We start from the raw sequence: 16634 nt of genomic DNA, 5'->3' as shown, positions 1-16634 counted from the left end.
TGTCCCTGGGTAATTGCCCACATCGGGCTCCTGGGGGTACAGAAAGACTGACATTGTAAAGTTGCCAATGGGGAGCACACGCTCTTGCCTGAGGGTCCACGCTCCTATCCCTGTAAGCTAGTTGGTAGCTGCAAGCTTGAGGATCCCTCACCTGAGAAAATCACCAAGCAGGGATCCACTGAGCAGAGGTGGCATTGGAAAGGGAAGACTGATATATGCCCACTAGCCCTGATTCATTTAAAGCAAAATGAGCCCATAGGCTCATTTCACTTTCAGTTTCCTGTAACTACGTCAGCACACCCTGCACGCCTATCATCATTATAGTAAATACAAAAAAAATGATCAGGTTGCTCCGAAAGCTTTTCCGAGTAGCCTGTTGAAATAAAAAGAAAAAAGGCATGGCCCTTATAGCTCTCCCTAGGGTCTGCCAATGGCCGACAGACGCACTGAGGAGGTATTGCAGCGTTGGTCATTGGACGAATGCCGCACTTAAGAGATTTATAGCCAGTGTCGCTATTAATGCCTCTTTTGCATGCTCAGACCTATTTTCTGTGCAGTGATGCTGCTGTTTTTTTAAAGTCTTCAAACTCGGGCACCTTTGTCCAATTCCCAGTGTGTGGGCTTAGAACCCTAAAATATAGTAAATTTGTCTAATCACCTATTGGTATATTTAGCTTTCCAGTACAGCAATATTATATGGGGCAGGAAATACATTGATGGCATGGAATTTAATTTCACCTGTGTACTGCAGTATGTTTTATACCAGCTAGCAGGCTGACCAGTAAAGTATGGTTTGATGCCTACATTTGTAGCCTGAGTGGTGCAGCTTTTAGATCAGCAGAACTGTGAAAATAACCCTTTTGACCAGAAAACAACATACTTTTAAATAAAAAGTAAATCCCTCCTAAATAGGCTGAGCCACCCACAAAACACAGGGATTGGTATTTAAGAGTTGGGGATGAAGAAATGTATGGTTGCCATGCTCTTACAATGACTATCCCTCACAAGGAATGTCCACTGTATACATACTGTGCTATTTTCTGTGAGAAAAACAGAAGTAGAATTAAAGCACTATTTTTGAAACTTTGGTCTGGAAAAAACTATTGAGTCTATTCAGCTGTTGTTTTAATATCTATCAAAATATAAATCTTTCTTGATGTTGGATTTTTGATAAATGTACAGAAAATGTTACCTCTAGAAAGCTATAATTTTCCTAAACGAAGCTCCAGTAGACACATTATTTTTGGTGGCAGTGCTTCACTCGTTGAGGAGATGTGAAAGCACACCAAGAGGGGACACAAAAGTTCGGGTCTTTTTACATGACAGACTGGATGTGAAGTATGCTGGTCAACCTATTCCAGGAATAGACATTGGGAAAAATCACGGTGAGGCCTGCCTATTCATTGTTTATTATAAAATGAGATCTGGTGAAGGGCCTTTTGACCCCAAGAAATTCCATCCATTCTGGCACCACTTCTAGGGGCTATTAAGTTTTCTTTAGAATGCCGTGGGATAGTTTATAATAAGGCAAATAGGTTATACTGAAAACAGGGAAGTTTTCCCTTGGGAACTGGCTGCCCATTGGTTAGAGAGTGTCCAGGAGTCACCCCCACCCACTGGCTGGCGCATTGTACAAACATGGCACCACACCCTCAGCTCCTTAGAACACATCCACCATTCCAAGGAGCTTTGGGCCACCAAATTTAGAAATGTCTGCTGGCCACATGGACATCCTTCTACATTGACAGGATCTGCCATCATGGATGTTTGGCTTGTTTTATCTGTTACTGTTATGTTTTTCTTTACTAGACAGGAAAAAAGACATCACACTGCCCACCTTAAGGGTTGACAGTGAAATATCCTTCATCTGATGGTTCCCACTCTGTTGCGTCATCGGAGAAAGTATTCTTCGATAGAGTCAATGGGGGCTCTGTCTATAGAATACTCACTGTATGCCCATCCTTAAATGAGGTGGACAGTGCAGAATTTTCGCAGAGAGGGTATACTCCATCACATTTGCAATGGAGTTCCCTGTCCACCAAACTCTAAATTGGCCCTAAATCCTCATGAAGAACTAAGGGGTACATGCAGTAACGAACATTTGGGAGCCTCAACCCAAATATAATATTGCAATTTAAGTAATCGCAAAATGTGCAATTACATAAATCCCTAACTGCAATGCATGATGCAATTTCAAACTGCAAATTCGCAAATATGGGCCTCTTGGCCCATAGGAATGAATGGATAGCTATTCCTTAACTGCAGCAGTTTGTCAAGACCTGAACTGAATTGATGGTTAAACCACAAACTAAGAAGGCGACTTCTGGTGACTATTTTCATATATCACTTTGAATGGATGGCTTTCTTAACTCCTTTTGATGGTTTATTTGCAGATATGGAAAACTGTATGACGTGCCTTGAAGACCAGTGGTCCAATGAGCAGAGAGATGCCTGCATTCCACGGATTGTGGAGTTTCTGTCCTTTGAGGATGCTTTGGGTTTGGCCTTATCCTGCATTGCAAGTTTCTTCTCCGTTGTCACTGTGGGAGTGCTGGGAATCTTCATTAAGTACCGGATCACACCACTAGTGAAAGCCAATAACCAGGAACTCAGCTACACCCTTCTCCTCTCCCTAATGCTGTCTTTCCTCTGCTCCTTCCTGTTTATTGGACGTCCTTCAAAGATGTCATGCCTTTTTCGCCAAGCTGCCTTCGGGATCATTTTCACAATTGCTGTGTCCTCTGTACTAGCAAAGACCATCACAGTTCTCATCGCCTTTAATGCCACAAAGCCAGGAAGTATGTTTAGAAAGTGGGTTGGACCCCGAATTCCAAGCTGTTTGGTGCTTCTCTGCTCACTGGGGGCGGTGTTGATCTGTGGTATTTGGCTCACTCTCTCTGCTCCATTCCCAAACATTGATACCCGATCAGAAACTGGGAAGATGATCTTGCAGTGTAATGAGGGCTCTGTCTTTGCTTTTTATGCTGTGGTTGGTTATATGGGATTTATGTCTGTTTTGAGCTTTGCTGTCGCCTCCATAGCTAGAAAGTTACCATCTACTTTCAACGAAGCCAAGTTAATCACCTTCAGCATGCTGGTGTTCTGCAGCGTCTGGGTCGCCTTCATCCCAGCATACCTGAGCTCCAAAGGCAAGTACATGGTGGCCGTCGAGGTCTTTGCCATTCTGACTTCCAGCGCTGGACTCCTGGGCTGTATCTTCATCCCCAAAGTCTACATCATCCTCCTGAGACCTGATTGGAACAGAAAAGACTATTTAATGGGCAGACACACAATCACCTGAGACATTCACATGTAATACTGATGTCTTCAGACTACTGAATGCAGGACTGGAACTAGAAAATAGAGTGATGTCTGTGAGCCAGGAGGACTTCTTAAAATTTGGCAGCAGTTCCTTCGGATGGAGGAGGAAAAGTCCTCCCCCATCCCAACGGAACAAGCTCCATTATCGATGGATCAGGGTGTGTATTATTTATTATGGTAGATTACTTGCAGGCAAAGGGCAGGCACTTTTGAAATGTGCTTAAAACCATTCACAGCCATGTAGATGAGCAAACCTTGCTTCTGATTTATTGCCTTCCCTCTGACAACATAAATGAAACACACATCACATAAATTACACACACGCCCACACACACAAATGTGCACTCACTCATAATCATTTCAGACTTGAAGGCCCCAGCAGCCAGTGCCACTTAGCAGTGTGGTCGCTGGGCCCTGTATGAGTCGGTAATGCCTACTATGGAGCTCCATGTTTATTTAGAAAGGTAACTAATATTAGCTGATTAATAAAGTGTACACACATAAAAAAGTCAAAACTGAATACTGATTCTTGTTAATGCTCTGTTAATGTTAAGGAATTCAAATTGGAGGCTAAAAATGAAGTTGGTATCCTATGCTTAATTCGTGGGAGCAGTGCAAGAATAGTAGACAGTTGTTTGGATGATTGGCAGCCTGAATTGAAGTACTAGTATATACAAGAAAAGAGAGGCTGCATTGGGGACAAAAAACAGAAAACAATATGCCTCAGGTGGGGGATTTATTTTGCACAATGCCCGAAACATGTTGATTTTTATGATGGACAAGATGATTTAATGTCATTTTTAGCTGATGGATAGAAAACAGTAATATTTATTCATCGATGAGAATTTAAAAAATCATTTTGAACAAAGCTATACCAAGATGTAGTTCTGTTAGGAATTCAATTCATTGTTAGTCTGCATCTAACTACATTTTTTTAAAACATGGATACTAAGTACATAGACATCTCATCTTCTAACATTTGAAGTTTCAGTAGGGCAGGTCTACACTGTCTCAGGCCCCCTTTCTTCAACAAGAAATTTAAATACTTTTTCCTAGGCAGTGAGTAAAATGTACAAAACAGAATACAATGTATCATCGACTGTTGTGATGTGTCATCGCAGGGGCACAAAGTCTGATTTTTAGACCAGGTATTGGTTTCGGGGAATGTAATTAGTCTAAGGAAACTTCCCCCCCTGAAGCGTGTTAATAACATCCGAGTGTAACTACTCTGGGTGAGAATTAGATATTGCTGAATACCCTGTCTCTGCGAAATTAATTGATTCTCCAAAACAGAAACCTTATTGCCCTCTAGCTGCCATTGTTTGTTCTCTAGCAAAAGAAGACAAATTTCTTTCAGGTTTTTCCTTGATATTGTTGTTAGAGAAGTCGGGGAGTCAAAATATTCGGGGTGTCCAATCTCTTTTAGTAAGCCCTTAACATATATAAACCAATCACTTTTAAAGACTCCCTGTAGGGTTAGACAATCATGGATTATATCCCTATTTAATTCGGTTTCATCAGAGATCCATACCTTTTGCCACAGCAAAATAGGGCTCACTTTAATCCAGACCTAATTCCTTGTGGCATACATATGTAGAGGTTGACTTAGGGACAAGTAGTAAATAACGAAGGAAGGCATTTTCACATGATTGGATATCACGGGTATCTGCAATCCCCCATATTCCAGCTCCATATATTGCGGTGGACACAAATTTTGATTTATAAATGTTCACCAAAATGTGTACTGGTCGGCACCCTAATTTGATGGCTGTTGGACTTGGCCCTCCTGGCAGATTCACCCCTAAAACTTTTTGCTTATGAATGTGAACTGGTGGTAGTGATTTTTGGTTTCTGCGCACCTTCACTGTGTCCCAGTGGAAAGTGCGTGCGCACTCTAGCCAAGAAGCCGCCAAGAAGCCGCTGGTATACGTGCGCTTTACAAGAACTTTCAAACTCAAACTCAAACTCTGAGTGCTTGGAGTAAGGCTGGCCTGGCCTCCCATAGGAATACATAGGGAATGTCTGTGTCCCTGGTTGTTCCTGATGCATGAGGTGTGCAGGCTCGAGTTTGGTATGTACGGACTCGTGTGATTGAATGCTGCGAAATTATGTATGCTGCATGATTGTGTCTAGTGTGGAAGCGCCACTTCTGGACATTGGTGTGTGTGTGCAGTAAGTGTGCTGGCGTGTGATTGGCTGGTGAGCCTGGCTCCAGGAGTCTGGATGGGTCTGCCCGGTGGTGAGTGTTGAAATTAGCATGCTGATGTGAGGGAGTGGTGCACCTGGGTCCTGCATAGGGCTGGGTTTTTCCCCACACAATGCTTGCTCCGCCATCTGTGGTGCATCTAATGATCCTAGCCCTGCCAGTGAATAGAGTGAGGGGCTGAGCACATCAAGAGTGCTCACTAACCAGCTGCGACTGGTTTGCCCCCTCACCCTGTGCCAGAACAAAGGATTGGCTTGTATAAAAATGGGGCTGTGTCCCCACACAAACTGTTTTGTTCCAGGATCCTGTCTGAGGGGGGCTGTTGCTGTTGCTGGGCGCCAGGAGGACCGCCACTTGGACTGCCTCCCTGCCTGGTGGCCCAGTGAGCTGTTGAGAATCAAAATATTGTGATAAACAAATATTGCAAAAAATATCCGAAACCAAAAATATGTGTTTACATATCAAGCATGCAAACTTTAAAAATATATAGATAACAATATCATAGGCCAGAATATTGTCCAAATAAAAACAGCTAAATATATTGAATTTATTATATGCGGCATCATAATAAAGTTAGAAATAGCATTTATAAAATCCTGTAATTAAAAGTGAACAAAAATAATATTGAACGATTCATTAAACAAAAGAATAAAAAAAGACACTTTAAAATATAAATAATTTAATTAAAAAAATATTTAAAAACAATGAAACCTTCAAAATAAATATTAACAATCCTAACTGAGCAATAGTACAGCGATTGTTGGTCTTTGAAGGAATCAGATTTATTATTGGGAATCAGATTTACAATTTTGATTAAAATCTTAGCAACACTAGGGAAAGGTTTGTGCTTTGGAGGGGTCAGATTTACTATTCCCAATACAATACAAGCAAAAGTTGGGAAAGGGTTGGATTTTGGAGGGGTCAGATTGACTATTCCCAATGCAACTTAAGCAGAAGTAGGTAAAGGTTTGGATATACAGAAATTGTTGGTCTTTGAAGGAATCAGATTTATTATTGCGAATCAGATTTACTATTTTGATTAAAATCTTACCAACACTAGGTAAAGGTTTGTGCTTTGGAGGGGTCAGATGTCCTATTCCTAATAAAATACAAGCAAAAGTTGGGGAAGGGTTGGATTTTGGAGGGGTCAGATTTACTATTCCCGATGAAACTTAAGCAAAAATAGGTAAAGGTTTGGATATACAGAGATTGTTGGTCTTTGAATGAATCAGATTAGATTTACTATTTTGAATAAAATCTTAGCAACACTAGGGAAAGGTTTGTGCTTTGGAGGGGTCAGATTTTCTATTCCCAATAAAACACAAGCAAAAGTAGGGAAAGGGTTGAATTTTGGAGCGGGTAGATTTACTATGCACGTCACTGTAAATTAACAACAATCATTTTCATTTTTAAAAGCCTTTCCACCCTAATCCTGCACAAATGCAAAAACCTGTAACAAAAGTAACAATTTCTAAATAAATTGAATAAAGATATTTAATATAAAAACTTAGAAACCATAAATACCAAAATTTGACACAAATATCTTTATAACACAAATAACTTATAGTGCTAAATAATGCTGAAATAACTACCTGTCAAAATAATTAAAAAAGAAATGTTTTACAACAAAATTAAATAAAACATAATTATACAAACCTGTATTTAAAAAAAAAAGATAAATATCTATCCAACACACAATATTCTTGCCTTCATTATTAATGTCACATGTTATTTGTGATATCACAATATTATGGCTGTGATGTTTGTGACTCACAATATTAGTAATTCAATATTTTGATCAAACCCTGTTATCACTCATATCATTTGTCTCTTACTCTGCATGCCCCTTGTTCCGTATTATATGCCTTGCTCTGTTATCACATATATATCCTTTCTCTCTTCTTCATCGTGTCTCTTGCTCTATTATTACATATCCACTGTATATTTGCCCTCATAACTCTAGCTCTGTATTATCACATATATATATATATCTTTGGTCTATTCCTCCTAATCACTCAATGTATAATCACATATATCCTTTGTCTCTTTTTCCTAATCCCACAATGTGTTTTCACATAAGCCCTTCGTCTTGTGCTCATCAGCCCACTCACTCTATTATTACATGTTCTATTTATCGCTTTATTAATCAGTATGGTCTTTGCCTCTCACTTCTCTGATGCCTTATGTTATTACATTCACCCAGTGTGTCCTGCTCCTCAGATCCCTCGTTCTGTGTGCACTGAGAGCTGTCCTGCCGGATACAGAAAAGTTCCTTGGAAGATGGGCCCAGTCTGCTGCTATGACTGCGCCCGCTGCCCAGAGGGAGAAATCACCAACTCAACTGGTAAGTCATCAGCCAACATATGATTTAGGATATGCACATCATAGGCACATTTATCTTCTCAGTCATTGAGAAAGGGTCATTGGGCTAAGCTAATGCTGATACGTTGTGAAACTTATTCAGGGTGGGGTGATTTGTGTGGCTCTCATCAGGATTCTTGACCCAAAATCTCTTGCAAACCTCAAACTTTGACTGGGGTGTCTTATGTAGCTCTCATCAGGATGTTTAACCTAAAATCCCTTGCATACCTCAAACTTTGACTAAAAACATTTTCCTCACATTACTATGATGGAAAGTTTTGGAACCTGTGGGAAACTTCCTTACACCCAGCATTCCCCCAAGTCTTGGAAATGGCCCAAACACCAACATGATACATCAAATTGTTTCACTCAAAATTTACCTTTTTGTGTAAAATGGGTAGCTGTGGATTTTGGGCCGTAGCTCAGTTGACATTTGTGGAAACATAGCACATTTGCACATTTATTTAAACTGGACATCTAAGGGAATCCAGCTTGGGGGGACTTGTGTGGTTCCCACTAGATTTTTTGTTATACAGAATCCTTGCAAACCTCAAACTCTGACTAAGAAAAAACATTTTCTCCAAATTTCTGTGATGGAAACTTCTGGGATCTGAGGGGAGCCACAAACCTCCTTCTACCCTGCATTCACTTAATTGTGGGTAATAAAATGGTGTGGGATGCATGTGAAGCACACCACCCTGGACTCCCCAGAATGTCTAGTTTTTAGACCTGTCTGGGAGTGGTAGGTTTTTCCAGTAGCAGCCTGCTCAAACCGAAAATGTTCAGCCGTTCACCATTGCTAGTGGACAATATTGGGAGTTAGCCTCACACTCCTGGCCCATATGTTAAAAAAAACTGTAAAAAGATTAAAATGTCTTCTCACTTGCCATTGGGATGGGATGGGTTAATCCGCAGGAAAGACAAAAGACTGTTGAGGTTTTAGAGATGAAGGTGGGGCCGGATATAAGGATGGGCATGACCCATCCCATTATTTTATTTAAAAATATATATTCCTACCATACAGTGGGATATTTGCCCCCCTAGGGACACCTTGGAGGCGCACCTCCTGTCTACGGGAAAAAGACTGGGTTGTCCTTTTTGGGGTGGGTAGTGGCCAATGCCACAGTTCAACTCCCACATAATTTGCTTTTCTCCCAAAGGTAAAATCCCTTGATGTCAGGTGGATTTTCAACCCCCCGATGGCAAACTTGCCCTTAGTAATAGCCTCCTAGGAGAGCAGTAAGACTCTATTGACCCCACTGTGGCTGGGGTATGGCTTGATTCTAGGGTGGCAAAATGGGGGTCAATATCCTAGCCACCCCCCAAGAGGGGCAGAAAGTCCATTTGGCCACTGGAGGGAGAGGAGTACGGGCCCATGCCCGGGGGAGCACACATTCCCAAAATATTGCATGAATTCTGCCCCTAGTGTCTTGGGGGCTTCCTGCCCGCCCGATCTCCCGGAGGACAGAGCAAAGATAATTACCCCCCTCTGCCCCCATGTGTGTAAGAAAGACTATCTGCCCATTTTTGTTGTGTGTGGGATGTCCATCCCAATGCTGGGAAGCACCCACACCTATCTTTCTATTTAAAACAAATCCCTGGTGTCGAGTGGGCTTTCAGCCCCTCTCCTCACTGGATTAAAGATAGCCTGGTTGATGAAGGCTGATTAGCCAGAAACCAGTCCCAGGATGCTTGTTTCCGGTCCAGGAAAGACATGGTTTGGCAGTTCGGGCTGGACTGTTCCCATGAGGCACAGGGTCAGACTGATTTGCATATAGCCATGTCTGAACTGGGGTGGTGGAGCGAGCTACAGAATGATGATGGATTAAACCCAGATCAGTTGACTGGGGGTAAGTGTCTGATTTGCTCAAACGCTCCGTCCATCATCCCCTTTGGTATCGCTTTGTTCGCCCTAAGTTGGCAGGGTATGCCCAGACGTGGGTTTCTTGCTCACTTTGCCACTGGATTCAAGCTAGCCTGGTTGATGACGGCTGCTTAGCCAGAAACCGGTCCCAGGATGCATGTTTCCGGTCCAGGGAAGACATGGCTTGGCAGTTCAGGCTGGACTGTTCCCATGAGGCACAGGGTCAGACTGATTTGCATGTCTGAACTGGGGTGGTGGAGTGAGCCAAAGAATGATGATGGATTGAACCAAGATCAGTTGACTGGGAGTGAGTGTCTGATTTGCTCAAACTTTCCGTCCATCATCCCCTTTGGTATCGCCTCCCCTCAGGTGGCAGTTCAAGTTTACTTACATCATCTGCCCCCCAAGGGGTGCAAAGAGACTGTTGCCCCATTTAGTTTTGGTGAGGGCATAGCCACCCCAATGATGGGCAGCCCTCACCCCATACTTTTTCTTAAAAATGTTCCCTGGTGTCTGGTGGGCTTTCTACCCCCTGGGGAATGGATTAGGGGTCATTACCCCATTTTACCCCAGGGGGACTGAAATACTTTTTTACCATTTACTTTGGGTGAGGACATGGCCATGCCCATGCTGGGCAGCTCCCACCATTATATTAAAAACAAACATTCTTTGGCATCTAGTAGGCTTTCTGCTCCCCCAGAGGGCAGATCAGAGGTATTTACTTCATCTGCCCCCAGGTGTGACAGAAAGACTGTTGCCCCGATTACTTGGGTTGAGGGCATGGCCATGACCATGTTGGGCAGCCCCACCCCTATCTTTTTATTAAAATCATATCTCTGGTGTCTAGGGGGATTTCTGCCCCCTGGATGGCAGATCAAGGATAATAACCCCATTTGTCTGCCCCAGACAGACAGAAAGACTGTTGCCTCATTAATATAGGGTGGAGGCATGACCATGCTTGTACACACAGCCCCCACCACTATATTTTATTACAAAATATACCTGCTGTCCCTGGGTAATTGCCCACATCGGGCTCCTGGGGGTACAGAAAGACTGACATTGTAAAGTTGCCAATGGGGAGCACACGCTCTTGCCTGAGGGTCCACGCTCCTATCCCTGTAAGCTAGTTGGTAGCTGCAAGCTTGAGGATCCCTCACCTGAGAAAATCACCAAGCAGGGATCCACTGAGCAGAGGTGGCATTGGAAAGGGAAGACTGATATATGCCCACTAGCCCTGATTCATTTAAAGCAAAATGAGCCCATAGGCTCATTTCACTTTCAGTTTCCTGTAACTACGTCAGCACACCCTGCACGCCTATCATCATTATAGGAAATACAAAAAAAATGATCAGGTTGCTCCGAAAGCTTTTCCGAGTAGCCTGTTGAAATAAAAAGAAAAAAGGCATGGCCCTTATAGCTCTCCCTAGGGTCTGCCAATGGCCGACAGACGCACTGAGGAGGTATTGCAGCGTTGGTCATTGGACGAATGCCGCACTTAAGAGATTTATAGCCAGTGTCGCTATTAATGCCTCTTTTGCATGCTCAGACCTATTTTCTGTGCAGTGATGCTGCTGTTTTTTTAAAGTCTTCAAACTCGGGCACCTTTGTCCAATTCCCAGTGTGTGGGCTTAGAACCCTAAAATATAGTAAATTTGTCTAATCACCTATTGGTATATTTAGCTTTCCAGTACAGCAATATTATATGGGGCAGGAAATACATTGATGGCATGGAATTTAATTTCACCTGTGTACTGCAGTATGTTTTATACCAGCTAGCAGGCTGACCAGTAAAGTATGGTTTGATGCCTACATTTGTAGCCTGAGTGGTGCAGCTTTTAGATCAGCAGAACTGTGAAAATAACCCTTTTGACCAGAAAACAACATACTTTTAAATAAAAAGTAAATCCCTCCTAAATAGGCTGAGCCACCCACAAAACACAGGGATTGGTATTTAAGAGTTGGGGATGAAGAAATGTATGGTTGCCATGCTCTTACAATGACTATCCCTCACAAGGAATGTCCACTGTATACATACTGTGCTATTTTCTGTGAGAAAAACAGAAGTAGAATTAAAGCACTATTTTTGAAACTTTGGTCTGGAAAAAACTATTGAGTCTATTCAGCTGTTGTTTTAATATCTATCAAAATATAAATCTTTCTTGATGTTGGATTTTTGATAAATGTACAGAAAATGTTACCTCTAGAAAGCTATAATTTTCCTAAACGAAGCTCCAGTAGACACATTATTTTTGGTGGCAGTGCTTCACTCGTTGAGGAGATGTGAAAGCACACCAAGAGGGGACACAAAAGTTCGGGTCTTTTTACATGACAGACTGGATGTGAAGTATGCTGGTCAACCTATTCCAGGAATAGACATTGGGAAAAATCACGGTGAGGCCTGCCTATTCATTGTTTATTATAAAATGAGATCTGGTGAAGGGCCTTTTGACCCCAAGAAATTCCATCCATTCTGGCACCACTTCTAGGGGCTATTAAGTTTTCTTTAGAATGCCGTGGGATAGTTTATAATAAGGCAAATAGGTTATACTGAAAACAGGGAAGTTTTCCCTTGGGAACTGGCTGCCCATTGGTTAGAGAGTGTCCAGGAGTCACCCCCACCCACTGGCTGGCGCATTGTACAAACATGGCACCACACCCTCAGCTCCTTAGAACACATCCACCATTCCAAGGAGCTTTGGGCCACCAAATTTAGAAATGTCTGCTGGCCACATGGACATCCTTCTACATTGACAGGATCTGCCATCATGGATGTTTGGCTTGTTTTATCTGTTACTGTTATGTTTTTCTTTACTAGACAGGAAAAAAGACATCACACTGCCCACCTTAAGGGTTGACAGTGAAATATCCTTCATCTGATGGTTCCCACTCTGTTGCGTCATCGGAGAAAGTATTCTTCGATAGAGTCAATGGGGGCTCTGTCTATAGAATACTCACTGTATGCCCATCCTTAAATGAGGTGGACAGTGCAGAATTTTCGCAGAGAGGGTATACTCCATCACATTTGCAATGGAGTTCCCTGTCCACCAAACTCTAAATTGGCCCTAAATCCTCATGAAGAACTAAGGGGTACATGCAGTAACGAACATTTGGGAGCCTCAACCCAAATATAATATTGCAATTTAAGTAATCGCAAAATGTGCAATTACATAAATTGCAAATGCATTTAGGGAATCACAAATTGCGATTCCCTAACTGCAATGCATGATGCAATTTCAAACTGCAAATTCGCAAATATGGGCCTCTTGGCCCATAGGAATGAATGGATAGCTATTCCTTAACTGCAGCAGTTTGTCAAGACCTGAACTGAATTGATGGTTAAACCACAAACTAAGAAGGCGACTTCTGGTGACTATTTTCATATATCACTTTGAATGGATGGCTTTCTTAACTCCTTTTGATGGTTTATTTGCAGATATGGAAAACTGTATGACGTGCCTTGAAGACCAGTGGTCCAATGAGCAGAGAGATGCCTGCATTCCACGGATTGTGGAGTTTCTGTCCTTTGAGGATGCTTTGGGTTTGGCCTTATCCTGCATTGCAAGTTTCTTCTCCGTTGTCACTGTGGGAGTGCTGGGAATCTTCATTAAGTACCGGATCACACCACTAGTGAAAGCCAATAACCAGGAACTCAGCTACACCCTTCTCCTCTCCCTAATGCTGTCTTTCCTCTGCTCCTTCCTGTTTATTGGACGTCCTTCAAAGATGTCATGCCTTTTTCGCCAAGCTGCCTTCGGGATCATTTTCACAATTGCTGTGTCCTCTGTACTAGCAAAGACCATCACAGTTCTCATCGCCTTTAATGCCACAAAGCCAGGAAGTATGTTTAGAAAGTGGGTTGGACCCCGAATTCCAAGCTGTTTGGTGCTTCTCTGCTCACTGGGGGCGGTGTTGATCTGTGGTATTTGGCTCACTCTCTCTGCTCCATTCCCAAACATTGATACCCGATCAGAAACTGGGAAGATGATCTTGCAGTGTAATGAGGGCTCTGTCTTTGCTTTTTATGCTGTGGTTGGTTATATGGGAATTATGTCTGTTTTGAGCTTTGCTGTCGCCTCCATAGCTAGAAAGTTACCATCTACTTTCAACGAAGCCAAGTTAATCACCTTCAGCATGCTGGTGTTCTGCAGCGTCTGGGTCGCCTTCATCCCAGCATACCTGAGCTCCAAAGGCAAGTACATGGTGGCCGTCGAGGTCTTTGCCATTCTGACTTCCAGCGCTGGACTCCTGGGCTGTATCTTCATCCCCAAAGTCTACATCATCCTCCTGAGACCTGATTGGAACAGAAAAGACTATTTAATGGGCAGACACACAATCACCTGAGACATTCACATGTAATACTGATGTCTTCAGACTACTGAATGCAGGACTGGAACTAGAAAATAGAGTGATGTCTGTGAGCCAGGAGGACTTCTTAAAATTTGGCAGCAGTTCCTTCGGATGGAGGAGGAAAAGTCCTCCCCCATCCCAACGGAACAAGCTCCATTATCGATGGATCAGGGTGTGTATTATTTATTATGGTAGATTACTTGCAGGCAAAGGGCAGGCACTTTTGAAATGTGCTTAAAACCATTCACAGCCATGTAGATGAGCAAACCTTGCTTCTGATTTATTGCCTTCCCTCTGACAACATAAATGAAACACACATCACATAAATTACACACACGCCCACACACACAAATGTGCACTCACTCATAATCATTTCAGACTTGAAGGCCCCAGCAGCCAGTGCCACTTAGCAGTGTGGTCGCTGGGCCCTGTATGAGTCGGTAATGCCTACTATGGAGCTCCATGTTTATTTAGAAAGGTAACTAATATTAGCTGATTAATAAAGTGTACACACATAAAAAAGTCAAAACTGAATACTGATTCTTCTTAATGCTCTGTTAATGTTAAGGAATTCAAATTGGAGGCTAAAAATGAAGTTGGTATCCTATGCTTAATTCGTGGGAGCAGTGCAAGAATAGTAGACAGTTGTTTGGATGATTGGCAGCCTGAATTGAAGTACTAGTATATACAAGAAAAGAGAGGCTGCATTGGGGACAAAAAACAGAAAACAATATGCCTCAGGTGGGGGATTTATTTTGCACAATGCCCGAAACATGTTGATTTTTATGATGGACAAGATGATTTAATGTCATTTTTAGCTGATGGATAGAAAACAGTAATATTTATTCATCGATGAGAATTTAAAAAATCATTTTGAACAAAGCTATACCAAGATGTAGTTCTGTTAGGAATTCAATTCATTGTTAGTCTGCATCTAACTACATTTTTTTAAAACATGGATACTAAGTACATAGACATCTCATCTTCTAACATTTGAAGTTTCAGTAGGGCAGGTCTACACTGTCTCAGGCCCCCTTTCTTCAACAAGAAATTTAAATACTTTTTCCTAGGCAGTGAGTAAAATGTACAAAACAGAATACAATGTATCATCGACTGTTGTGATGTGTCATCGCAGGGGCACAAAGTCTGATTTTTAGACCAGGTATTGGTTTCGGGGAATGTAATTAGTCTAAGGAAACTTCCCCCCCTGAAGCGTGTTAATAACATCCGAGTGTAACTACTCTGGGTGAGAATTAGATATTGCTGAATACCCTGTCTCTGCGAAATTAATTGATTCTCCAAAACAGAAACCTTATTGCCCTCTAGCTGCCATTGTTTGTTCTCTAGCAAAAGAAGACAAATTTCTTTCAGGTTTTTCCTTGATATTGTTGTTAGAGAAGTCGGGGAGTCAAAATATTCGGGGTGTCCAATCTCTTTTAGTAAGCCCTTAACATATATAAACCAATCACTTTTAAAGACTCCCTGTAGGGTTAGACAATCATGGATTATATCCCTATTTAATTCGCTTTCATCAGAGATCCATACCTTTTGCCACAGCAAAATAGGGCTCACTTTAATCCAGACCTAATTCCTTGTGGCATACATATGTAGAGGTTGACTTAGGGACAAGTAGTAAATAACGAAGGAAGGCATTTTCACATGATTGGATATCACGGGTATCTGCAATCCCCCATATTCCAGCTCCATATATTGCGGTGGACACAAATTTTGATTTATAAATGTTCACCAAAATGTGTACTGGTCGGCACCCTAATTTGATGGCTGTTGGACTTGGCCCTCCTGGCAGATTCACCCCTAAAACTTTTTGCTTATGAATGTGAACTGGTGGTAGTGATTTTTGGTTTCTGCGCACCTTCACTGTGTCCCAGTGGAAAGTGCGTGCGCACTCTAGCCAAGAAGCCGCCAAGAAGCCGCTGGTATACGTGCGCTTTACAAGAACTTTCAAACTCAAACTCAAACTCTGAGTGCTTGGAGTAAGGCTGGCCTGGCCTCCCATAGGAATACATAGGGAATGTCTGTGTCCCTGGTTGTTCCTGATGCATGAGGTGTGCAGGCTCGAGTTTGGTATGTACGGACTCGTGTGATTGAATGCTGCGAAATTATGTATGCTGCATGATTGTGTCTAGTGTGGAAGCGCCACTTCTGGACATTGGTGTGTGTGTGCAGTAAGTGTGCTGGCGTGTGATTGGCTGGTGAGCCTGGCTCCAGGAGTCTGGATGGGTCTGCCCGGTGGTGAGTGTTGAAATTAGCATGCTGATGTGAGGGAGTGGTGCACCTGGGTCCTGCATAGGGCTGGGTTTTTCCCCACACAATGCTTGCTCCGCCATCTGTGGTGCATCTAATGATCCTAGCCCTGCCAGTGAATAGAGTGAGGGGCTGAGCACATCAAGAGTGCTCACCAACCAGCTGCGACTGGTTTGCCCCCTCACCCTGTGCCAGAACAAAGGATTGGCCTGTATAAAAATGGGGCTGTGTCCCCACACAAACTGTTTTGTTCCAGGATCCTGTCTGAGG

General features: G+C 42.6%; 2 protein-coding genes across 2 annotated transcripts in view; both read left to right on the top strand.

The window, feature by feature from the left end:
* LOC147738162 (vomeronasal type-2 receptor 26-like) overlaps positions 1-3301 on the top strand; it is a 500017-nt gene extending 496716 nt beyond the window's left edge. Inside the window, exon 4 of the mRNA XM_086935914.1 lies at positions 2394-3301. Coding sequence (XP_086792040.1) covers positions 2394-3301 — 908 coding nt within the window. The remainder of the gene's footprint in view (positions 1-2393) is intronic.
* A 4452-nt stretch (positions 3302-7753) lies between these two features.
* Positions 7754-14093, top strand: LOC147738161 (vomeronasal type-2 receptor 26-like). Its single transcript, XM_086935905.1, has 2 exons — positions 7754-7871; positions 13186-14093. The coding sequence occupies exons 1-2, from the start codon at positions 7808-7810 to the stop codon at positions 14091-14093; spliced, it is 972 nt and encodes a 323-aa protein (XP_086792031.1). The 5' UTR covers positions 7754-7807.
* Positions 14094-16634: the final 2541 nt, after the last annotated feature.

Source organism: Lissotriton vulgaris, chromosome 1_1 (assembly GCF_964263255.1).
Source record: "Lissotriton vulgaris chromosome 1_1, aLisVul1.2, whole genome shotgun sequence".
Taxonomy (NCBI): Eukaryota; Metazoa; Chordata; class Amphibia; order Caudata; family Salamandridae; genus Lissotriton; species Lissotriton vulgaris.
Note: the sequence above shows the minus strand (reverse complement) of the source record. Positions and strands in the feature narration are given on the sequence as shown.